The sequence below is a fragment of the Mustela putorius genome, unplaced genomic scaffold (assembly GCF_011764305.1).
Source record: "Mustela putorius furo isolate JIRA1106 unplaced genomic scaffold, ASM1176430v1.1 tig00000083_pilon_pilon_pilon, whole genome shotgun sequence".
Classification (NCBI taxonomy): domain Eukaryota; kingdom Metazoa; phylum Chordata; class Mammalia; order Carnivora; family Mustelidae; genus Mustela; species Mustela putorius.
Genome location: NW_025421273.1, coordinates 31,677,402 through 31,702,954, shown reverse-complemented (window position 1 = coordinate 31,702,954; position 25,553 = coordinate 31,677,402). Strand labels below are relative to the sequence as shown.

The 25,553-nt window shown below is 45.6% G+C and overlaps 1 protein-coding gene across 1 annotated transcript; it reads left to right on the top strand.

Annotated features, from left to right (window-relative positions):
- Positions 1-8,335: 8,335 nt before the first annotated feature.
- Positions 8,336-19,805, top strand: CCKAR (cholecystokinin A receptor). The gene is made up of 5 exons (XM_004762652.3): positions 8,336-8,907; positions 9,648-9,899; positions 12,783-13,044; positions 14,945-15,072; positions 16,392-19,805. Exons 1-5 carry the CDS (start codon positions 8,796-8,798, stop codon positions 16,922-16,924), a joined length of 1,287 nt encoding a protein of 428 aa, XP_004762709.1. The 5' UTR covers positions 8,336-8,795; the 3' UTR covers positions 16,925-19,805.
- Positions 19,806-25,553: the final 5,748 nt, after the last annotated feature.

Genomic DNA, 25,553 nt, shown 5'->3' with positions numbered 1-25,553 from the left:
CCCATATCTTCACCTTTTAACCTAGCAAACATTTAGTGAATGCTTACAATGTGCTAGACATTGTAGGAACAGCTGGAGACAGGACTGCAGCAAACGCAGCTGACAGGGCCCTGCCCTCCAGGAGCCCCTAGCCTACTGTGGAGATGTCGCCACAGACTAAGCTCTGAGACTGGGAGCTTAGCTGCTGTAATTATTCTGTGACACGTTAGTAGCTTCCTAAGACAACTGACTTTCAAATTCAAGCTTTTATTATTGATAGACATAGACGTTGTATTTTTTAATCCTTAAATCTGACATTTCTCCTTTAATTAATTGGGCCATGAAGGGGGCAGAGCTCAAGAGTTCTCTTCTGACCCTACTTTCCGCAGTAATTAGGCCAGATCAGCATTATGGTGCTTCAACATTTCAAGTACTTGTGCTTCCAATTGCTTTTACTTTGAGTCCAGCTAATGGATTTGGTAGCTGTTACAATCCCAAAATAGCAAGTGGACACGTGGGTGGACCAGTTGCCAGCCTGGGCACAACCCTCTAAAAGGTTCCCGTAAGAGCAATGTTGCTGGCTCCGCACACCTCAGAGGCATGTGAACCCCACGTTTTTAGTGACCTGACAGTGTGCAGCAACCTTGTCCTGGTGCAGTTGGAACACATCACTGAACGATGATGATAGTGAATAGGACGTTTGGCTGGCAGAGCTGGGACGCAGACCTGCGCCATGCCCAGGGGGGCACATCTAGCTCTTTACATCCACTGATATTCCTGGGGGATTTTTGTCTTTTAACTTAAGAAGGAGAATGAGGCTTGGATGGGGGAGCACCACAGGAGAGCAGGGCGATGAAGGGCCACAGTGTGCTTTTGGATGGAATAAAGTACCTAAAGGGAGCACGTGCTCAGTGGGTGGTGCTTTTATCACTCACACATGTCTCCAGAGTTCCTACAGAGCTTTCAAACAAATGTCTCATCCTGTGTGGTCCCCACTCGACTCTGTGAGGTTCATATTATGATGGGTGCTTTATGGATGAGAAATTGGAAATTCTGAGGGATGAAGGTCGGGGTGGAACCCGGTGGAGGCCAGACAGTGGAGATGGCACAGTAAAGACACACACAAGATCCTCATGTGTTCACCTCACAGCAGGAGCCTTTCGGTGTCCGGTTCTGAGAGGTCCTCAGAGCGCTTGAGGAGGAGTGAGGACTCTTGTCTTCCTGCTGACTCTCAGGTTACCACAGCCTGCACCCACAAGTGTCTCCCCGAGTGTCTGCCAAGTGCTAAGGAATCCCATTCTGAGATTCATGCCCTTGAGTCTTAAAGCCTCCCAAGCCCCTGGGCAACTCTGCAGAGAGGCAGGTCGGAGTGGGAGTCAGCCAGATGCCGGTCTCTGTCCCTCAGACATGGCTGTCCTTAGAGTGAAATGGATGCTGTGGACCTGAAGTGAAATGAGTATAGATGTTGACACCAATCCTCCCTGGGGCTGAGTCCTAATGCTGCCTTTACAGCCTCTCAGAGATGTATCTTCCTCATCTTCCAAAGGAAACAATAATAACACAGACTTATAATTTCATAAGGTTTTATGGAATGACGCTGGGCGCTTATGCTGAAGAATTACCGAAGCGATGGGCAGGTCAGACACGGTCCTTGTCTTCGTGAAGCTTCAGGCTAGTGGGGCAAGAGTAAGTGCTGTGGAAGTGCAGAATACATGAAAGAAGAGATCTGGAAGACGTCTGAACATCCAACAGGGGCTCTTGTTCTAGTCTGGGTCCAAGCAGAGAGTTGGCGGGAAGCCTGCTCCTTCTCAGTGGGCGGGGCCTGTGCCGCCCACTCTGGGGGTCAGGGAAGAGAGTGGGCCCCGAGGACGCGGGGGGAGGGAGGAGAAAGCGTGTCTGGCCCACACAAATTGGGGAAGGGGATGAGGAAAAGTGTAAGATGAAGCCATGAAGGGAGGCAGGCGCCATTTGTTCAGGGCTTTACTGAGTTGGAGAGTTTCAGGTAGGCAGTGACATCCTGGTCTGTCCACTCAAGTGACTGCATGAAGAGGAATCGGAGAAGTCAAAGGGAGGGTGGGAAGATCAGTTATAGGAGCTACAACAATTCTCCATGTGAGAGATGAGGATCCCATGGACTAGGGTATAGCAGAGATGGAGAGATGAGGACAAGGGGAAAACTGGGGCAGAAATTAATCTTCAACCTGAGAACAAGACAATTTGGTTAAGTCCCAGTGAGTGGGATCCGTGGGGAGGGCTGTGGCAGTGAAGGGGAAAAGGCAGAGTGATGAGGGCTGTAAACTGGAGAAGACTGCTTGAAGATGGGGCAACGTTGGACCCTCAAGAATGCTCTGAAGTTTGTGAAGTGAAAGCCACCATGATGTATCCTGCATACAGGTGTGAGGTGGTGGGAGACAACCTCAGAAACTAAGATGCACAGACTTTAATTCACAGTGTTTTAGTTAGGATTAAGCTGCAAGAGGCAGAAAACCCAAAATAACACTGGCTTAATAAAGTAAATTTATTTTTCTTTCTCACATAAATGAAGTGTAAAGGTAAGTAATCCAGGGCTAACTGGTGTATAAGTATTAAGACCATCAAGGATCCAGATTTCCTTTTAATAACTTGTTCTGCTATACTGAACCACCCACTTCCTCAGAATACAAGATGGCAGCTCCAGCTCCGGGGACCACATCTTCATCCTAGCCAGAGGAAAGATGAAGAAGAAAGAAAAGGGTATGCGTGCTCTCTGTAAAGATAGGTCTCAGGAGCTGCACATTTGTGTCTTCCTACATCCCATTGGACAGAACTTGTCATGGAGCCATGTCTAGCTGAAGAGGAGAATGGAAAACACTGCATTAATTCTAAGCAGCCATGTACCCAATTAAAAATTGGGGATCCAATTACCATATAAAAAGGGAAAAAGGGAAGCAGTCTCTATTCCACTCAGCAGTTTATGACAGCAATTTGTAAGTTAAACATCATTATCTGTTTAAGTAGGGTTCCTATCAAGCAATGAGGAAAGCATTAAGACCACAATAAATATCCTGTCTGGAATGCTCTTCTCCCAGGGAGTCGTGAGACTCATTCCCTCAATTCATTCCGATCTCTGCTCCAGTGTCACCTCCTCTGATCACCTATCCCTCTCAACTCCCTCCTCTGGCTTTGTTTTCCTTCATGGCACTTATCACTCTCTGACATTATGGACTCCGCTTATTTACTTGTTTATTGTGTGTCCTGCACTCGATTGAGAGCCCAGAGAAGGGAGCTCCGTGCTGTGAAGAGAACCTGTATCACTTCCCGCCCCATAGTAGTTCAACAAGCATTTTTTTGATCAAATAAAGAAATGGGCAAAGTATATAAACAATTCATAAAGGACGCTCTGGTTTATCTTAAGTTTATATAAATAGCAAAAAAAAGAAAGAAAGACAGAAACACAACTGGTCACAAAACTCATGGAAAACAAGAAGCGTCTTTGGTCATGAAAGACACACAAATAGAAACAATGAGGTGCCCTTTTTCAATTATAAATAGCAAAAGGCAAGTGCTGATACTCTCAGATGCTGATCAAAGTATAAGGAATACTTATAAATAGCAGCTTTGTCAATGAGTACAATCTTTCGGAAAGCAATTCACCCAGGCCACGGGCTACCCGTGCAGGAGGGGTTGCACACTGCACTGGCAGCGTGAAGACGTGGCTTAGCCAGTGCATCCAGCGTGAATGCTGTCCCCAAAGTAGGCTAATGGCAACTCTGACTTTGCCAAGGTGTGTCAAATGCCACACAAATGTGTGCATATGTGTTCACTACAATGTCACTGACAGAAACAGGGGGTTAAGAAAAATAACAAAATACCTAACTATATGGAAATATGTCAGTAAATTGGAGTACATATTCTTTTTTTTTTTTAAGATTTTATTTATCTGAGAGAGAGAGAGAGAAAGAACAAGTGGTGCTGGGTGAGGTGCAGAGTGGGAGGGAGAAGCAGACTCCCCTCTGAACAGGGAGCCCCACATGGGGTTCGATCCGAGGACCCCTAGATCACGACCTGAGCTGAAGGCAGACACTTAACCAACTGAGCCACCCAGGCGACCCTGCAGTACATATTCCTAATGAAAGACTAGACATCAGTGTAACATAACGCTATGGAGAAGAAATAAAACATGACACTGAAATAATGCTATAGTTTAAAAAAAATGAACATACGAAATAGTATGTGTGCAAAACACTTTGTAAATCCTCTGGGTAATACGGTTATCGATTTTTTCCTACTTTCTTCTTACCTAACGTTTTAAAAAGTAAACACATTTCTTCCAAACCTCGCAAAATTTCTATTTCTCGTTTTCAAATTTTTCACTGAAACTCCATTTTCAAAACGCAGTAAGTAGGATGAAAACCATACATAGAATATGATTCCAAATTTGCTTTTAAGAAGATGTATTAGGAGGGAAAGGCTGGAAGAATATCTACCTAGCCGTGAACGGGCATTATCTTGAGGCAGTAGCATTAAAGATGATTGTAATGCTCCTAACGACATGAAATAGGGTAAATGAAGGCTATTGTCCTTTGCCAAACCTTTGTGACACGCCAACCACTCCCCTGGGTGCTTTACACACAGGGTGACCTGTGATGTCTCAGCCGTCCTCTGCTGGGGAGGGGGGTGGCGGGGTTTACCACTGTGAGAAATCACGTTTGAGAGAGGCAAAGCAGATTGCCCAAACCCAGGCAGTGGGAGAAGAACTTCGGCGGGGAGGTGGGGGGGGGGTGTCTGCATTCTCTGCAGGGAGCAGGGGTCCACACCTAGACCCATCCAGCTCAGTCATTCAGTTCTAGAAGTTTGGGGATGCCCAGAGGAAGGAAAAGAGGAGAGCCCTCCAAGGCAGTGGTCTGGCTGTACTCAGGAGGAGAGTGAGGAATTAGGAACGTGAACGGGCATTATCTTGAGGCAGTAGCTGCCACATTCCAAGCAGCAGAGTGAGGGGGGAAATTGCAGAGGAGAAGCAAGAGAATTCTTAGAAATGTCAAGGTGCCCTGTGAGTCAGGTACCTCACGACGTACAATTTCCTCAGGCTCTGGACTGTGTCTCTGAAAGTGGCACAATTGAGAATAAATCATGCGAGGACCCAAAATTTCATGACTCTTATAATGACACGTATCTTTTTTTCTTTATTTACAAAATTTGCCATAATTGTGTGAGTGATGTGATGATGAGGAAAATATACATAGAAATCTTTTTTGGTGTTTTAGAACAATTCTTCCTTAAGATGGAGAACGGTTTAGGGAGCAGCTACCGATTTCCTTTCCTAAGAACCAGGGGAGGTTGCTCATGGTCTGTCTTTCTAGCTTTTGGTGGAGAAGAGAGTCCCCAGCACTGGTCCTCACCAGCAAATCACCGAGCCACTCTGATCTTTGGGGAGCGCGGGAGACACTGGGCTTATGCTGCTCAGGATTGCGTGCCTTGAAGAGGGGGGCACTTAAACCATTTCAGCTCAATTTAGTAAATTATCAATTTGCCTGGAACTCTCCTTGATCCCAGGATAGGCTCCGAGGGGAGAGGGGCACTTCCATTTTGCCCAGTTTATTAATAATCACCTGTCGCCCACGGCAGACTAAGGATTTCAGGAGGGCAGGATTTCCACCAGCTTTGCTCATAGCTTATCTCCCCCCGGACCTAGCACACTGCCAGGCACCTAGAAACTCATGATAAATGTGTGCTGAGGAAAGCAATAAGGACTAATACCCTGAAAAATGCATCCTTTCCTCCCTCGAAAACTCTTAACAGCTCTCGTGGGAATTCCCTTTTCCGGGTTAATTCTTATGTAACACGGGCTCAGAAATTCATGAGTGAAAAATCCAGAGCTGGCCAGGAAAAGAACCTATATAATAGGGTTAGAAAAAGGTAGAATAAGCAATGAAAGATTGGTTCTGTCAATTTTCCACTCTGGATTCATTCACATTTCCCGAACACGTCCTTTACGTCCATCACTGTGCCCAAGTACTAGAGACACAGACCTTTTCGCCTGGCCGTGATAACAGGAATAAATAGAGTATCCCTTAGCATTTACTTATCCACTAATAATAAGCGTCCGGCACTATGTTCCAGGCATTGTTCTGAGTGCTTTCCATGTACTGCTTTGTTTATGGGTAGCACTGTGTTATCCCCATTTTAGAGCTGAGTGAGCTGAGGCTCAGAAAGGGTAAGTAGTCTGTGTTCCACAGCTGGAGGGCCAGGCTTGGGTTCCTACAGCTTGATGCTTGTGTTCATGCTCTTAATGGGGTCCAGGGAGCTTCCCAGAAGAGGTGACCCTGAGATCACTGGCCTTGGAATCACCAGGGATGCAGGATAAAAATAGCAGATTCCCAGGTCTGGGGCTGAAGGGTCAGAATCCCTGGGAGAAGAGCCTGGAAAACTCAGATTTTTTTTTTTTTAAGTACAAACCAGGTGTTTCAGATGTGCACTGAAGTTCGTAAAGCACAGCACCCAAATATGCCACACTCACTCCTGGGGAGTTCAGAGTATCGCCAGCACCCACCCTCATATGCCCTCCCCGCCCCTCCCTGTCGCTTCCTGCCAACCCTGGGACAGAAATGGAATAGAGAGGAAAGGAGGGACGGAGGGAGGGAACCTCAGGGCAGCTCTGGGGGTGACGTGACTCAACAGGAGGCTCCCTCTACCACTAGGGATGTCTGCCCAGTTAGAGCCGCTGAGCAGCTGGGAAGAGCAGGAGGGTGACATTTAGCTGTTCCCAGGGCTCAAAACCTGAACCTTCATGCCTTCCAGGACCAGGACTGGGCAGCACTGGGTCCCCTCCTAGTGGGCAGGGTCCACATCGGTCTGCACGTTGGAAAGATTCAGCTGACAGGACACGTGGCAGGAAGGAGGAGCAGAGGGGAGGGTCCTGGCAACAAATGGGCTACATGCTCCTAGGATAACAAGGAAGGTTCCAAGCTGCAGGAAGTAAAGGAAGGATGGGTATGCCAGGTCCCCTAGGGGGTATCCAGCACTGGTTCTCACCAGCAAATCACCAAGCCACTCTGAGTCTCAGTTTCCTCCTGCATAGGAGGAAATTAATAAGTATAATTTGTTGTTGTTGTTTTTTAAGATTTTGAGATTTTATTTATTAGGACTCCTGGGTGGCTCAATCAGTTGGGTATCTGCCTTCAGCTCTGGTCATGATCCCAGGGTCCTGGGATCAAGTAAGTCCTGCCTTGGGCGTCTTGCCAGTGAGAAGCCTACTTCTCCCTCTGCCCACAGCTCCCCCTGCTTACGGATGCACTCTCTCTCTCTCTCTCTCTCTCTCTGACAGATAAATAAGTAAATAAGTAAAAAATTCGTCAGAGAGAGAGAGCAGACAGGCAGGCAGAGGGAGAGGGAGATTTATTTGTCACTCTAGGTGCTACTCTATCTTCCCAGCCCACATCCTCAGCCTCCACAGCAAAAATGCCAGTTAGTTCATCTGCATTCAGCAAAGATGCAATGCGTAGCTCTGTCAACTGAGAGAGCTGTCAGTACACAGGGTTCCCAGAGATATCTAGCAATATTAGCTCTATCATGTGGTGACACTGAGGGACTTTGGAGGGCAACAGAGCTACACAGAAAACCCAGACCCCCAGGCCAGTCTTCTTCTCTCATCTCACCTCTCACTGTTTGCCCCTCACTCACTCACTCCTACTGTTACCTGTTCCCCAAAGGGGTCAAGCTCATTCTCACCTCAGGGCCTTTGCACTTGCTATGTCTGCTGCCAAAAACACCATTCTTCCTGCCTGAAAGAAGCTTCCCCAAGATCTTCCCTAGGTTTCCTCCTCCTTGTCTTCCAAGTCTCAGATCATGGTCCTCTCCCTCAGAAGGCCTTTCTTGACCACCTCACCTAAATTAGTGACCCCAATCCATTCCTCTCCATTGCATCATCTGGCTTGCTTTTCTTCATGGTGCTTAACACTATCTGAAAGGATCTTGCTTATTATTCGCTTCTGTGTTTAGAGAACGCCTGACAAATGGTTGGCTCTCAATGAATATGTGCTGAATGAATGGACAAATGAATAAATGAATGAATGGAAGATCTGAACAACTTTTCTTATAATAAGCATCTGGAACCCTATATCCGAATGCACCCCCTCTCCTTTCAGTTAACAAGGGCAGAGACCACGAGAAATAACACTGTGGTTGGTAACAACTTAACAACCAGCGGGCAGTTATATCTACACACATTGCTGGGCACGGTTCCAAAGCTAAAAAGGCACTAATTGCTTTTATATAAGGAGGTAGAAACGCAGTCCCTCCATGCCCTTCAGTCCTGATGGTGTGCATTATCGTATCTGTTACCGTGTTGATTGTTCCTGTGTCACACAGCCAGTTTGGGCTTTATTCTGCACATGTCTGGGTTGGTGACAGGTTCCTATACAGAGGAGAGAGGTACCGGGGAAGCGTGTGTGTTTGTGTCTGTGCATATGTATCCGTGTGTGCTCAAGTGTGTATAAGAGCAGTGACACTCTGGGAAGGGTTAACTCGCAGTCAAGCTCTCTGTGCTCAGGGCCCTAAGACTGGCCCAGGAATGGGAGGGGTGGGCTCGGAAGGTGGAGCAGGCTGGCTTGCCTGAGCTGCCTTTTCCAAGACAGGAGAGCAAGCGCTTGCCTGGCTGGACTGAGCGTGGTGAACTCGCGTCGCCTTTAGGAATGGCTGCAAAAGCCCACACCTGGAACTCCCTCCCTTCCTGCCCCCCCACGGCAGGTTGCATTCGGGAGGCTCTCCAGTCATTAGAGGAATGAGCCGAGGGTGAGCAATTCACCAGCTCGCCAGCACTTCGAGAACAGCAGGCAAGGATGGATGTGGTCGACAGCCTTCTTGTGAATGGAAGCAACATCACTCCTCCCTGTGAGCTGGGAATCGAAAATGAGACACTTTTCTGCTTGGATCAGCCCCATCCTTCTAAAGGTAGGTGCCAGACACTGTTATTTTAATTCAGGAAATGATTAAGGTGCGGGAGAAATCAACAAAGATGGGGCTGATAGAGAAAATTATAACAAAGTCCTCTTGAGACCAGGCTGGATAAAGTCATACGTTCACAAGTTTGGATAACAGATCAAAAAGCAGAACGGAGTCAAATATCCTAATTGTTCCCCGCAGGAGAGTTGAGATGGAGGTAGAGGGCATGGGGAAGGGCGGGGGGGCAAAAGCCAAGGGAGGAGGAGCTGAAGTGTCATAAGAAGGGGGTACAAGTGTCAAAGCTGGAACTTACCAGCGTCACAGAAAAGGTGCTGTCACAATCTAGCTGTCACCTTTTCTTGGGGGATATCCAGCGTGAAAAAGTGATTAAAGTGAAATCAAGCTTAGCAGCTGGGAAAAGAAAGCAACCAGTAGTCACTGGAGAAGCTTTGTTCTTAAGAAAAAGTGCTTCCCTGTGCGATTCTTTAACAAACCAACCTCTCTGAAGCAACGGGATCACTCCGTACGCTCCTCGGTTTGTTTCTGCAAAATACTGGTGACAGAGGAATAGTCGGGTTCAGTGACGTAGACCCTTGCAAAAACAAAAACAAAAACAAAAACAAAAAACAAAAAACCACCACCAACAAAAATAACCTGCAGGAAATCACCATTCATTTTGTGCGCTGAGGTTTTCACATTCTGCTCCCATAACCTCCATCCCTCTGTCTCGTTCCCGTTACTCTTTGCAGAGTGGCAGCCAGCCGTGCAGATACTTCTGTACTCCTTGATATTCCTGCTCAGTGTCCTGGGGAATACGCTGGTCATTACGGTGCTGATTCGGAACAAGAGGATGAGAACGGTCACCAACATCTTTCTGCTCTCACTGGCGGTCAGCGACCTCATGCTCTGCCTCTTCTGCATGCCGTTCAACCTCATCCCCAACCTGCTCAAGGATTTCATCTTTGGGAGTGCCGTCTGCAAGACCACCACCTACTTCATGGGTGAGTTGCTCCTGGGGGCTGTTTCTGGAGCTCGCCCCAGACCTTCCCAACCCTCTGACAGCCTCAGCAGAGGTGTCCTGCTGAATGCAAAGCAAAACAAAACAAAACAAACATCTGGCTGTGTGGGACTGTGTGCAAGGATGCAGGTGCTGGCTTTAAGGTGGGTCGGTCCTCATGCGTCCCCAGAAGTCAGTCCCCAGTCGTCCATTTCAGAGGTCAGTTTCTCAGAGTGGAATAAGTTATTAATTAGCCATAGGAGAGGTTGGTTTTGCTGGATTCTGCTAGAAAGCAAGAAGGATTCAAGCGACCCTGTCCTTTCCTGGAAGCCATTGGTCATAGTTTGAGTTCTGCCCAAGCCAAGTCATGGCTTTTGGGGGTGATGGGGGTGGTGGAGGAAGGTTTTCTGTTTAGGGCTCAGGGGCTATGTGAAAACCAGCTTTGTCCTAGAGGACAATTCACTTCCCAGCCTGATCCCCAGGGGCTGGGACCCTCTTGGGCAGAGAGAGAGAGACAGAGAGAGAGAACATGCCCTCTGGCACTAAATAAGGAGCTGATTTTGCTCCCAGAGCCTGTGAGTCATTAAGCTCACCCTGGCTGGCTAAGACACGCAGCTCTCTGCTTCTGCCAATCAAAATGAGGATGATGATAAATAAAAATCACAAGAGCTGATATTTGTGATGCAGCAGATGTTGTACGAAGTGCTTTTACTCTCACCATCCCATCCCCCAACCCACCCTGCCCCCCCCAAAAAAAAAACTCAACAAGGAGCAAAGAGAGGCACAGAGAGGTTAACCAGGTGCCCTGGGACACACAGGTGCTAAGCCACAGAGCTGAGATTTGAACCTAGATCAGGAGCCACCACAGTGGCGGATGAGGACAGATGCTGCCCCAGTTTGCCAGCAGCTGGTGCTTTCCTGAAGCCAAGCAAAGACATCTCTCTGCCCTCTTTGGCTGCCAGATTGCCCTGTGCTTTCTCCCTTCTGAGTGCGAGCCTCAAGGAGGAGGGTTGTTTTTTGTTCTGACCCCGGCCTTACAACATGGTCAGAGCTGAGTTGGGCTGGGGCCATCCTCCATGACTGGAAAGCTTTCAAAGCCTTGATTTCTCCCCATCGAGGCAGCGGGATCCAGCTCTGACAACAATGATGGATTACTGATCCCTGTGCCACAGACAAACAACCAAGAGAATGTCCGTCCTCGTCGACGAATGAAAGGGATCATGCTTAAACAGTGAAGCGGTAACGGTTACCAGCCTCTCCTTGCGCTTTTGGCTTTCATTGCCCACCCATAGTATGATAATATTATTTAAGAATCTTAACTAGGGTCTGTGAAAGGAATCTTAAAATGAGGGCTGGTGTGATTGCACAACACTCTAAGTGTGCCAAAGGCCACAGTATTGCCTGCTTGAAAATGGTTAATGTTTGGTGATATTTCACCTCAAGAAAAAGAATAGTAAAAGCAAGAAAATTCTGAAGCTGTGTCCAATGCCGTAATGGTTTTGTTGGATTTCTAAATCCAGGGATTTTTATTCTTCCCTTGATGTTGGGTTCTTTTCAATACTATTGCTAACAGTTAAGACTCATTAAACTCCTTATAGCAGGCAAATAAAGAAAAAGAAAAGAAGGAAGGAAGGGAGTCGGTGAGGGAGAAAGAGAGAGGGAGAAGGCTAGAAGGGAAGAAGGCAAAGAGGAACGAATGAAAGAGTGCTTGCCTGATGGGGGTTTATAATAACAGTGAGCCCATTATACAGATTTGACTCCGGAGATGCTGGGGGTATCTGTAATCTCAGTGTGATCAGTTCCTTGGGGTAGAGTCCAGGAAAACACAGCCATCCTGTCTCAGAACATGAGTTTTCATTTAATGTTTTTTGGCTTGTAGATGCCTTCAAGTCTCTAAGGGATACTGTAGGTGTCTCCCCTCCTAGAAGAAGAACATTTTTATGCACAGTTTCAGAGAATTTATTTATATCCATTAAAGGCCCCAGACTAAGAGCTTCTTCTCCCCAACTTAGATTAATCCTAAAGTCTAAGAAATCATGCTAAAGATAATCAGATTAACTGACAGAATCCATGGATGAATAGTTAGAGGGAATTCTAAGGCGGTAAGACATGATAATAAATATACACAAACAAATACACAAATGAAAGAAAATTAAGCTTTTTGACTATGCCTAAGCACATCACTATAAATGAGCTGTTGTGATGTCTTTCTCACTGATGATGCATGCTCCTTATAGAACTACAGAAAACCAAACAGAATAAGAAGTTCTAGTCCCCCCACCGAGAGCAGCCTTTAGTTACGGCGTGGAGCCCTCTCCCTTTATCCTTCCTTTACTGTGTGTTTTTTTAGTAGACTGCTTTTTCAAATTTATAATGGTTCATTCTTAAAACTGTCTGTACTAGAAACTCTGAGTTTTAATGCCCCCAGCTCAGACCCCTGTGACCTTTCAGGGTCACAGTCCTTAAGAATCTGGGCTATTAGGTCAATTTAACTCCAGGTTATGCTCAAAATGAGAGCTTCTCTCCAGGCGACTCAGAAACCTCTTGTGTAGGAGAGGAATGTATCTCCTCCCGTTGGTTATTAATTAATGAGCAACTTCAACCTGGGAAGGAGTTTGGTTGTAATCAAAGTTCAATAAACTTATCTAAAAACTGGCAATCAGATGTATTTGTAAGTACATTTCTTCAGTTGCCTTAAATCCTTTTTGAAATGAAGCTGGGAAAAAATCACTTAAAAAAAAATAAATACAGGTACATGATATTTCTTTACCCTCTGAGTGTTGTCCCTTGATAGCGAACCTGTGCCGAGCAGATATGCTTAAGCTAACATTCAAATAAACTTGGGATTTCAGAGCCATCATAACCGACTTCTCTGTTCCTTTCCCAGGCACCTCTGTGAGCGTATCCACCTTTAATCTGGTTGCCATATCTCTGGAAAGATACAGTGCGATTTGCAAACCCTTACAGTCCCGGGTCTGGCAGACCAAATCCCATGCTTTGAAGGTGATCGCCACGACCTGGTGCCTCTCCTTTACCATTATGACTCCGTACCCAATTTATAGCAACCTGGTGCCTTTTACCAAAAATAACAACCAGACAGCAAATATGTGCCGCTTCCTACTGCCAAATGACGTCATGCAGCAGTCCTGGTAAGGCGGTGTGATGTTTATTTGTGTAATGCAACTTGCTATCGTTTGCAGTGTTTGTAAAAATGGGAATATATTGTCCAGAGTGACTGGAGGAGGTCTGTGCCCAGGAGACACGGGTTATGAGAAGGATTATGCTAACTTCTTTTTAGGATAACAGTGATAGCAAACACTAAAGTGCTCTGTTTCAAAGGTCATGTACATATGAATCCAATTAATTCCCTCAACACCAGGCAGGGTAGGTACTGTTATTTTCCCCATTTTGCAGATGATGAAACACGGAGATGAAACAGGGAGACATGGAGAGGTAAGATGAGTCGCTCCAAGTCACAAAACTAGAAGATACAGAGTCTATGCAGAATCCCTCTGGATGGTCTAGTGGGGAGGAGGGACTGAAGGGCTAGGATCTGAAGAGCTATGATTTTTCTAAGAACTGAAGATAAAGCAGAGAATGAGTCCCAAGTCCTGTGCATGTGTGTGTGGTGTGTGTGTGTGTATGTGTGTTTTTAGACTACAGCTACGGTGCTGGCATAGAACACTTCACTAGAAATAAACAGGCGAGATTCTAAGACTTTCTTTGCTTACTAGCCGACTGACGATAGACAAGTTCAAGAGACATTACTGAGGTTCAGGTTCTTTATCTATGCAAGGATTTAATAATATAGTGTTTTTTTTTTAATCTACCTCATTGGGTGGCTGTAAGATTCAAAGGAGAGCATGTGTATGAAAATGTCATTAAATATCTTTAAAAAATACAAATGCGGGGTATTATGTTTACTAATTCCAAGCATATTTTAGAATCAGGGAACTCGACATTCAAAAATGGCTCAAAATAGAGATAATCTCTTCTTTCTTTGCCTTCCTTTTTTTTTTTTTTTTCATTTCAACCAAGTAACACACACACAAAGTTATGTTGTAAATGAGAGAAACATTTCCAAGACTTGAAAAGGAATCTTATCAAAACATGTCCAATTGAAATGAGAAATGGCCCAGCCACTGTGAGCCTCTAACTATTTTATGGCCTGATCCTGTAACCTTACACATGCCAGACTGCAAAAATGATTTAGGGGCCAGACTCATAAAGGAGCCTGTGGGGCTTCAGGAATCAAACGTGTTTAGAGAAAGCACAGCTCTGCCCCACCACGCCCTAGAAGGAGCCCTCCACTGTGCCCATGGGGGAGAAATAGCCAGAAAACCCTATTGTGCAAAACCTCAGAGGTCATCCATCATTCCTCCCTCTGCTTTGGATGGTTCTGTCGTTGTAAAGTCAACAAATAGTATATTGTCATGCTTAAGAGCACAGGTTCTAGAATTGTATTCCCTGGGTTCAAATCCCATCTTTGCCACTAGGTGTATCTCTGGGTGAATGATTTAATCTCTGTAAATCTTAGTTTCCTCACATATAAAATAGGTATTATGATAACAGTACCTATCTCAAGGGTCCCTATGGGAGTTGAATCTAATGTTACATACATATATATGAGTTATTATTATATATATAATGCTTAGCCTAGTGGGTAGCACAGCAAGTCCTCGATGAATACAAGCTCTTATAAGTATTTATTTATGTTTTTGGTAAGCCTTACTGAGATTATTCACATACATTTTGTTGTTAATTTCTTATTGGTTTTACATGAAGCTTTGTTTCAAGCACAGAATCACACCAGCCTTTTCCAACTTAACTAGTTCTTCCTAAGAGACTTTATCTGAAGAGAGAGAAAGAGAGAGAGAACAACTTCAAAAGACTGAACCTCCAGACATAGAATTTCCAAGGTTATGAAATATTAGTAATTAATGTGTTTGCTCAGACCAGTTAAAATGAAGATGAACCCTATTTATTCCACCCCATCCGAGTTTGAAATACTAGAGATGATGGTTATTGAATTTCTTTTCATTTTATTAGGCACACATTCCTGTTACTCATCCTCTTTCTTATTCCTGGAATTGTGATGATGGTGGCGTACGGATTGATCTCTTTGGAACTTTACCAAGGAATAAAATTTGATGCTATCCAGAAGAAGTCTACTAGGGGTAACTATCTCTTTGCTGTATGTTTACGCCAAAATACCACAAAAGCTTGTTTCCTATAACTTAAATAGATACGCTCAGAGTGTATGTTGAGGATATTTTAAAGTATCCTTAGGAGACTCTGTGTCATAAGGCACAGTCGCCAGACATAGTCTTCCTATTCCTTCATCTGTACAATGGAGAAATTGTTCCTCTCAAAACAGTACTGAATGGGACAAAATGACATAACTGACATATACCCAATTATTAGCTGAGGACCCTTGTGTCCCTTGCCGTCTGCTCTGTTGCATTCTAATGGACTCCTGTTTCCACAACCGAAGGGAATTGTAACTCTAATCCCCCAAACTCTCTCCTCCCTTTCTTTGTCACCGTGCAGTTACAAAGCCCAGCTTCTTCCCACTCATTATAACCCACAAACCACTGAAATTTAGCCCTTTGTTGATATAACTTTTTGCCTTTCTCACTCCATGCTTTCACTCAGCTCTTCTACCAGAATTTACGTGTCTTGAGAGCTTCTTTGGTTTTGGTTGATTTTTGATCATTATCCAGGTTTCCCAGTAAAAGCATTCTGGAAGCTTACCAATCAAGCAGGAACCTTTCCCCTGAGAATGTGGGGAAAGAAAGAGTGTGAATATTCATTCTTTAGTCATTTTAATCCTTATAATTGATGTGCATAAAATATGTTTTTACTATATACTATGTATATGATAGGTTATATATTATTGGGTTTTTTTTTTTTTTAAGATTTTACTTATTTATTTGGGAAAGAGAAAGCAAGGGGAGGGGTAGGGGGAGAGGGAGAGAATCTCAAGCAGACTCTGGTCTCAGTGCAGGGCCAAAGACCCAGAGATCAAGACCTGAGCAGAGGGCACCTGGGTGGCTCAGTGGGTTAAAGCCTCTGCCTTCGGCTCAGGTCATGATCTCAGGGTCCTGGGATAGAGCCCTGCATCAGGCTCTCTGCTCAGCAGGGAGCCTGCTTCCTCCCTCTCTCTCTGCCTGCCTCTCTGCCTACTTGTGATCTCTATCAAATAAATAAATAAATAAAATCTTTAAAAAAAAAAAAAAAAAGATCTGAGCAGAAACCAAGAGTTGGAGGCTCAAGCGGCTGAGCCACCCAGGCGCCTCACATTACTTTACTAGTTTTAAGCAACTTTCCCTTTGAAGGAGAGGAGTACTGTAGATCAGTACCTAACGATAGCAGAACAGGCCCAAGGAAGCCTTCTCCCTGCTTCAGTTCCAGTTTGGTTTGATCCCCTTGATAGAGGGGGGGTCTGTCCCTTGTGAGCCGTCCCGACAATAAGCGATGTCACTTGCCGCTCTAGACAGGAAGCCGAGCACCGGCAGCAGCGGCAGGTATGAGGACAGCGATGGGTGTTACCTGCAGAAGGCCAAGCCCCGCAGGAAGCTGGAGCTCCAGCAGCTGTCCACACCCAGCAGCGGCAGGGTCAGCCGCATCAGGAGCAGCAGCTCCACGGCCAACCTGATGGCCAAGAAGCGGGTGATCCGCATGCTCATGGTCATCGTGGTCCTCTTCTTCCTGTGCTGGATGCCCATCTTCAGCGCCAACGCCTGGCGGGCCTATGACACGGCTTCGGCCGAGCGCCGCCTCTCGGGGACCCCCATTTCCTTCATCCTCCTGCTGTCCTACACCTCCTCCTGCGTCAACCCCATCATCTACTGCTTCATGAACAAACGGTTCCGCCTCGGCTTCATGGCCACCTTCCCCTGCTGCCCCAACCCCGGTCCCCCAGGAACGAGGGGAGAGGTGGGAGAGGAGGAGGAAGGCAGGACCGTGGGGGCCTCTCTGTCCCGGTATTCCTACAGCCACAGGAGCGCCTCGGCGCCGCCCCCCTGAGCCGGACCCGCCTCCCGCACCACAGGAAGGAGTGGGCAGCGGTGGGGAGACGAGGAGGAAGATTCCATTACCAGTGGGAACTGTTCATGGTCTGCTTTTCATCCTTCATCCTGGTTCCAGGGGGACGCCGGCAGAGTAGGTCTGTGACTTCGTTTCTGGGCAGTTCAAGGCAGGAAATGCTTAGTAACACCCACCATCAGAAACACCTCAACAGGCCAGTCACAGGAGTCCAACAGGGCCCACACTACAAAAGGCAATGCCAAACACATGGTCCAGATGGAGATGTGGACCCTACTTAAGTTTTAGAAGTTTCTAGAACACCCAAGGTGGGCTCACACTCCCCCTAGTGACACCGCTTTATGCTCTACTTCATCTGCGGATGAAGAAGTGTGGAGCCTTGCTTTGCCCCTGGAGTGAGTCTATCATGTATATACTGTAACCACCCCTCTCATCATGACCACAAAAAGGCAACATGAACCAAATCCTCTTCTGGCCATTTTTCTGAAGCAAGACAACAGTCTGACTTTTTCTTTTGAGGTTGGTGAAGGCCATTATGGTGTCATCAAAACAGCATAAGGAATGTTGTTTTGATGAATTGGGAATTTATGTTTCTAAAAAGAAAACAGATGTGTGGCAAATAGCTGAGTGGAATGTTGTCTTCCCATAGTGAACATTAAGAGCCAGTAGGCATACAGAATTTTTTTTCTACTTTAATGACCTATATCGCTTAACTCCACCTTTATATGGCAATATGGGACGCCGTGGCCTCTTTGCCTCAATTTCTCATACTCATCTGGCACTGCCTCTTTCCTAGAAAGACTCCAGGTACAAAGGAAAGTTGTAACCTCTGTGTACCTGTCCAAGGGTGGAAACAGAAACATGTGTGGCCAGTCCCAGAAGAAAAACTGACATACTTGGATTCCATTCGCAAATAGCTTTGAAGGTCAAAGTTTTCTGTCCCGTTAAATTCAATCTATGTATTTGTCAGTAATTGTATTAATTTGTAAGTATGTTCTTTACATATAAATATATTCTTCCGTGTGTTTAAAAAAGGAAAAACAGTGAATGGGCGTTGGAATTCGGTAATTGTTATTTTACATTCCTTCACAACAGCTAGATTTCCATGTGAAATTTTCCTTACAAAATTAAGGTTGAAATATCTCTTCTCCAATTTAGAAATTTCAATTAAAATAAGACAGGAGCTATAAATTTAGATAGTAGGAAGTGCATTTCTAGAATAGGATTTATCAATGTGCTCTGCCAGCACTTCTGTCTTTTTCTTTCTTTTTTTCAGGACAACATTGTCTTGACCACTTAAATACTTTAACAGGCATTTTTGACACAAACAAGTGCGCGTGTTAGTGTAGGAATAAAAAAGGAAAGAAGGAGATAAGGAAGGAAGGAAGACAGGGAAGAAGGGAGGAAATTCATAGTGTCCATACCTCCAAGCAACTGACAAGTGAGCTTTTCTTTTCCTGGCTTTCATGCAACTATGACTATCCACTGTGCCAGGCCTGATATTCTTCAGGATGCACAAAGGTTGGTGATTTCAATCATGAAAAAAAAAAAAAACAAAACAAAACTGGTGTGGAAAGGAGAAAGGGGAAGACCTTGGCAAGAGCGATCATGAATAGGGGAAGGGATGTTGTGTAACTTAATAAGATGTCAGCATCACCCTTTGATTTTTTGGGTGGGATGGCCATGTGCTAATAGACGAAAAATAATTGAGGACCTGACCATTAATTATAGGGGACTTTTCAAGCCAGGTGTTAGTTTTTCTATTTCTCAGGCTACAGTGTAATGTTAGCATTTATAACCAGTCATCTCAAATACTTCAAGGTAAAAATTCAACTGATTAAAGCACATACTGCTAAATGATCAAAGGAATAAGACATGAAATTGTCTCCATTATTTAAGTAAATTCTACAAAATCTACAATTTTCCTTCCAGAAGCAGAAGTCTTCCCCTTTGGCAGTGTTAACTTATACATAAAGATAAATTAGGCCCTCCCCCCATGACTGCGGGCTTCTGGAAGTTCCAAAGTTGTGTTAACCTTCACACAGGACTGCCAGATTTAGCAAATAACAATATGGGCTGCCCAGTTGAATTCTAATTCCAAATAAACAACAAATAATTTTTTTTTAGCAGGAGTATGCCCCATGCACTAACATACATCTTGTATTTTATCTGGCAACACTACTTTAAAATAATTTTTAAAGTACATAAAAATAGAAATAAGATTTCCTGGATACAGAACAATAATATACCTTCGTTCACTAAAATTCATTGCATGGTCTTTCATATAATAGAAGCTCATTTTAGAAAGACGAAAAATGCTATTAACTTTCAGAATCTGGGTCTGGGCTTTGGGAATGGTACTATCAACAGACTGATTTTACTCAAGAAACATTTTTATTAATATAAAGCTATTCTAGTACTTTGTTGACTCAACCGCCTTTATCTCATGCTGCAACGGATTCCTAATTTGATTTTGAACTAGAGGGGCCTATTACAGTGAAGAAAACTGATTCACCAAGTTCCTCATGTTTTCTAGTGTTTTCGGGTAGCTTCCACACATCACCAGTGCGGTCAATCACAAATGTGTCCTTGATGTTTACTTTACCCACGTGTCCCCGTGGCTTCTGGCGCCCCGGTTACTGTGGTAATTTCGCAAGATAAACTGTGGTGGTGAATGAGCAATGCATGTATCCATATGTTGGTCTCACATGTTTGCGTATGCTTAACATGTATCTCCTCCATTCAGTTAAAATGTAATCGTGAGGCATGTGACAATAGCTGTTGAACTGCCCGCCTCCACTGTAATTCCTCCCAGTGTTTTGCCCAGCACTCTGCATACTGAGAGTGCTCAATAAACGTTGTGACTGGTTTCTGCTCTGCTTCTTATGCTTTGGGGGGCACTCTTTCCATCTACAGCAGTGATTCTCAACAAGGGGGCACGTTCTTGGGGGAGTATCCAGAACTTCTAGAGGGCTTGTCCCAACACCCAGGAGCTGGCTTTGTGAGTACCTGCTGCCATCTCTCCCTTCCCTGTGCTCTCTTCCTGGGTGTGTGTGTGTGTGCACGAGTGCATGTGTGTGTATGTGTGTCTGGGTGTATGCTTGTGCAAATGGAGATGTTATTAATGGGAGGATGTTGTGTCTGTGAACTGTGCTAGACACAGATTTTTTAAAAAGGGCTGGGCAGGGGCACCTGGGTGGCTCAGTGGGTTAAGCCTCTGCCTTCAGCTCAGGTCATGAACTCAGGGTCCTGGGATCAAGACCCGCATCAGACTCCCTGCTCAGGGAGCCTATTTCCCCTTTTCTCTCTGCCTGCCTCTCTGCCTACCTCTGTGATCTCTCTTTGTCAAACAAATAAATAAAATCTTTAAAAAAAAAAAAAAAAGGAGGGGAGCTGGGCAAAGGACATCTAAAGTGGTCAAAAGTCATAGAAACAGAAAGTAGAAAGGTGGTTACCATGGGCTGGGGGAGCGAGCGAGGAGGGGGAGTTCGTGTTTAGTAAGTATGGAGTTTTTGTGTTGCAAGATGAAAAGTTCTAGAGATCTGTTGCACTACGATGTGAAAATACTTAACAGTCCTGAACAGTACACTTAAAAATGGTTAAGATGGTAAATGTAACATTATATGTTTTTTAGCTAAATAGAAAAGTGGGGGAGGGGTTGGTCTATCATATCCCCCCGATTTTGCTCTTCTCCGCCCTCATTCTCTTTAAGGAGAACAGCAAAGAACATCACAACAATCCTAATCCATGCTGAAGTGCCGTGCAGACTCCTTAGGGCTGTAAATATTATTAAAGCCCACTTGGTGTCCTTAAGCTTTTCCTTCCTAGCCATTGTTCCCCTGTATGTCCCCTCTGACAGCATCTCTGCTCCATCCCTCTGCTTCCTCACGTGGACTCTCGATTCCAAATTTCCTAAACCAGCTCCCTCAGCAAAGGGCCAGCTGCATCTCACACAGCTTCTCTTAAAGCCCAGCCTGGGAGAAATCCTAGCTCTTTCTTGCCCAGGAAGAGAGTTCAGATGAGCACAAATTATCCAGCACCCATAGCACATACAGGTGCTCTTCGGGGTTTGGGGGATGAATGAATTAGTGAACGAACAAATATACTTGAATGGAGTTGTTCCTCAAGGCTAGTTCCCTCCTGGCCACTTGGGAGCGGGGCGGCAGGGGGAGCTTCTTGCACCGAGTATGTGGTGGTCTTCACAAGGGACAATGCTGATGGCAGCCACACTGTGTTTCTAGTCCTCCACGATGTGCATGAAATCCAGCTGATCCTGCATTCAGGTTCACTGACCATAAATGCCTCCTCTGTGGGCAAAGAAGATATACTCTGGACCACAAGTCCAGAATCCTGTGTCCCTATTATAGCCATCTTGCTTGCTCTGTGTGTGGCTCCAGAAAAGTCATACCACCTCTCTGGGTATCAGTTCCTTCATGTGCAAAATGGCAGGTTGCGATCCCTGTCTGATACTGTGTGACTCGGTGGCTCGCAATTTGCTATGTCCTCTTTAATTTCATTCACTTCCCATTGACTGCAATTAGAGAAGCTCCATGACACCCAAGCACATGACCACCTCTGAGGAAGCCTTGACCTCTGGAACACCTCTGACGGAAGGCTGCCAGAGAAAGAAAGAACAGGGTCCACGCAGATATCTGCAAACCCTCAGCCCCTTCTAGGCCACAGCTGCCCACAGTTTCCCACATGTAGCTGTGGGCAGCTAGTCTTTGCAACATCAGCCCCGTTGCCATTGAAGTACAGGCATAAAAAACCACCCCTGATTCTTGGTTCTTTCCACAGTTTGGCAACTGTGGCCATTGCTGCTATGAACACTGGGATACAGATGGCCCTTCTTTTCACTACATATGAATCTTTGGGGTAAATACTCAATAGTGCCCTTCAACAGATGAATGGATAAAGAAGATATGGGGTCCATATATACAATGGAGTATTATGCCTCCATCAGAAAGGATGAATACCCGACTTTTGTATCAACATGGACAGGACTGGGAGAGATTTTGCGGAGTGAAATAAGTCAAGCAGAGAGAGACAATTATCATATGGTTTCATTTACTTGTGGATCATAAGGAATAACACGGAGGACATGGGGAGAAGGAGAGAAGTGAGTTGGAGGAAATCAGAGGGGGAGACAAACCACGAGAGACTGTGGACTCTGAGAAACAAAATGAGGGTTTTGGAGGGGAGGGTGGTGGGAGGTTGGGTGAGCCTGGTGGTGGATATTATGGAGGGCACGTATTGCATGGAGCACTGGGTATGGTGCATAAACAATGAATTCTGGAACACTGAAAAAAAAATTTAAAAAAAAAAAGCCACTCCTGGGGCATCTGGGTGGCTCAGTGGGTTGAGCCTCTGCCTTTGGCTCGGGTCATGATATCAGGGTCCTGGGGTTGAGCCCCACATCAGGCTCTCTGCTCAGTGGGGCACCTGCTTCCCCCTACCCCGCCGCCTGCCTCTCTACCTACTTGTGATCTCTCTCTTTCTCTGTCAAATAAATAATTACAAAAAATCTTTAAAAAAAAAAAGCCACTCCTGAGATAAATTTAGCCTAAGTAAGAGAGGACCAACACTGATTACAGCCCGCTCTATGCACTGCGGCAAGTCACTGCAGGTGACAGCAGGTGACAATAAACACTCATAAAAGGGAGGAACGAATGTTTGCTATGCATTTAATTCTCAGAGCAAGGTGTGGCAGGCATCATGGTCCACATTTCACTGGTGAAGAAACTGTGGCTCTGAGAGGGTGGTGATGTGTCCGAGGTCAGGCAGCTAATAAATGACAGACAGGATGGGGCCGATTCTAATGCCACCAGGCTGCTGTGGAGATGAGGTGACAGCTAGTGGTTCAAGCAGTCAGTTGGCAGTTCTGTTTCTGGTGATGCTTTCCAGTTCTTAGTCCTTGTGCTGTGACGTCCCCAAGGAAGAGAGGTCCTGTCTGTGTCCCCCTCTCTCGCTCCCTCCGTGGACAGTGGTCCTTTCTCTGAGCTCCCTGAGTGGAGGATTTGAAAGCTGACTTTGCGCACAGTGACCTGGATACCCTGTGTTTATTTTAAGAAGAAAGATAGCACACTTTGCCACCTCACAGGGAAGCCAAGAGATAATGTCAGTAAACAAGCTTTCACCCCTTCGTGGATCATCGACATTATTAAGGCACATATATTTTCTCAGAATCATTGGAGAGAAGACAAACATGGGGTCAACTTATCCAGCAACCTGCATTGTAAAACTCCCCGCTCTGCCCATTCACCTGGTCCCTGTTTACCAATCAGCAAATGATTATTCCCTGCTGGGCATCACTAGGCTGCCCGGATGTCCCCCACAGCCCCAAATTCGTCATATCTGAGATGCAGTCCTTTGCCGTAACCCACAACGCTTCTCCCAGTTCGCTCTGCCTCCTCACGGTACCCTCACTCTCTCAGACCCTCAGGCTCAAAACCAGATTTATCCTTTACAAGGTGGTATCAGAAAGCAGTGGAGAATATGGACTCTGATGTCAGGGATATCTTGAATTCCTAACCCAGACCCAACAGCCCTCTGCAGGTGTGGGGTTGCAGGCCATTACGCAGGGCCAAACATGCGGTCCTTATCCATAGTACTCAGTTCAGGGGTATGAAGGATATTAGTGATACTAAATTTAAAATAATATTAAAGGATCTTAAAGGAAACTTTTTTAGACCCAGATTGTGGCTGCAAACAGAAGTGACAAGTCATCCAACATTCCAAAAGGGCGACTCGCTGCAGTCCCATGATTTGCAAGGAGATAGTGAGACGTGTTCTAGAATACGTGTTTCTTCACCATTTTCCTGCTTATATGAACACAAAAGAAAGAAAGAGAGATTTCTTTGAAGAGTGTTTTAAGTTAAGTGCGTGGGGAATTCTGTGCCAATTCTCACCATAGAGCCGAGCAAGCGAGACTTCCAGAAACATTTGGAGACGGCAGAATTTGTGCCAGCAGGGAAAGCTGATATCTCATCCTTCTTTTCGTGGGACATCAGTTTGGGAAAAAGTTCCAAGGGAATTTGTATCTCCTAGATTCAGGTTTTGTTTCTTGGACCTCATGTTGTAAAAGCTTCAAGAAGAGTCTGGCGGGAACTGGGTTCCCAAAGATGGAGAGTGTCTCAGCTGGTTTGAGCTGCTCTAGCAATAATCCCCTAAACTGGGGGGCTTCTGCATCATAAATTTATTCCTCACAGTCCTGAAAGCTGGGAAGCCCAAGATCAAGGTGCTGGCTGGTTTGGTTCATCATGAGACCCTCTTTGTGGTTTGCAGAAGGATGCCCTCTTTGCTTCAAATGAGGGAGAGACTCCCTTGGGTCTCATCTTATGGGGGCACTAATGCCACTGGTGAGGGCTCCATCCTCATGCCCCGATTACCTTCCAAAGCCCCCCTCTTCCTAATACCCTTGTACTGGAGATTGGGGTTCAACATGTGAATTTCATGGGAATCTTGGAATTTCAGTTCATAGCAGTGAGGAAAGAGGATCTGGTTCGATGGACACAGCAGACATCAAAGAGAATTGCCAGGTTTACTCAGTCTTGGGACAGCAAGCAGTCTTGGGAGCTGACTGGAGAATGCAGCACCTCCCTCAGAAAATCATGCGGTATTGGAGGAGCCCACATTATGCTGTTGGGGATGGGCTATGGTAAGGAAGGTGTAGAAGACTCTGAAAAAACAGGGCTGCCCCCCAGGGGAAAGAGCTAGCATTTGCACATCTGGCATGACAAAGGTGATTTGCCCACTGAGGAAGAATCACAAATGACCTCATTTTTGCCGTTTTACCATGTACCACCCCCCCACACACACACACACACCACCATACCTTCAAGAGGAGGAGACCGAGCAAGGAAGAGAGAAGAGACCACCAGCTTCTTCTTCCCTGGTTGCTGTCTCTTGCCTGGGACCAGTGTGACTTAGAGGAAATGGGAAAAGCTGCAAACTGGATGTGAGATAAAATGTTTGATTTGGGGGCGCCTGGGTGGCTCAGTGGGTTAGGCTGCTGCCTTCGGCTCAGGTCATGATCTCGGGGTCCTGGGATTGAGTCCCACATCGGGCTCTATGCTCAGCGGGGAGCCTGCTTCCCTCTCTCTCTCTGCCTGCCTCTCCGACTACTTGTGATCTCTCTCTGTCAAAGAAATAAATAAAATCTTTAAAAAAAAATGTTTGATTTGTGTCATATTCAATAACTAAAAGTTAAGATGTTCTAATGAAGGGAGAAAAGGGATGGGGAAGAGATGGGAAAGCTATGGGAGCTGTCAGGGGTCATCATGGTGTGGGCATGGGTGATCTAACAGATAGGAACTGAAGACAGAAAAATAAAGCTATTTCCCGACGGATCCAAATCTTTTTGTTGTTGTTGTTCATCAGTCTTATATTACACCCAGTGCGTATTACATCATGTGCCCTCCTTAATGTCCTTTACCTGTAAGGACCTATTTAGCCTGAGTGACTCCATCTTGGTTAAAAGCCGTTTTGCCGTTTGTGCAGTACAACTTAAAACTGACCCTGCCCCCCCCCCCAGAGAAACTTACTCAGAAGCAAGTCTGGGAAACCAGTAAAATATAGTCAGCTAGTTCCTAATAACAGAGCCCAGAATACA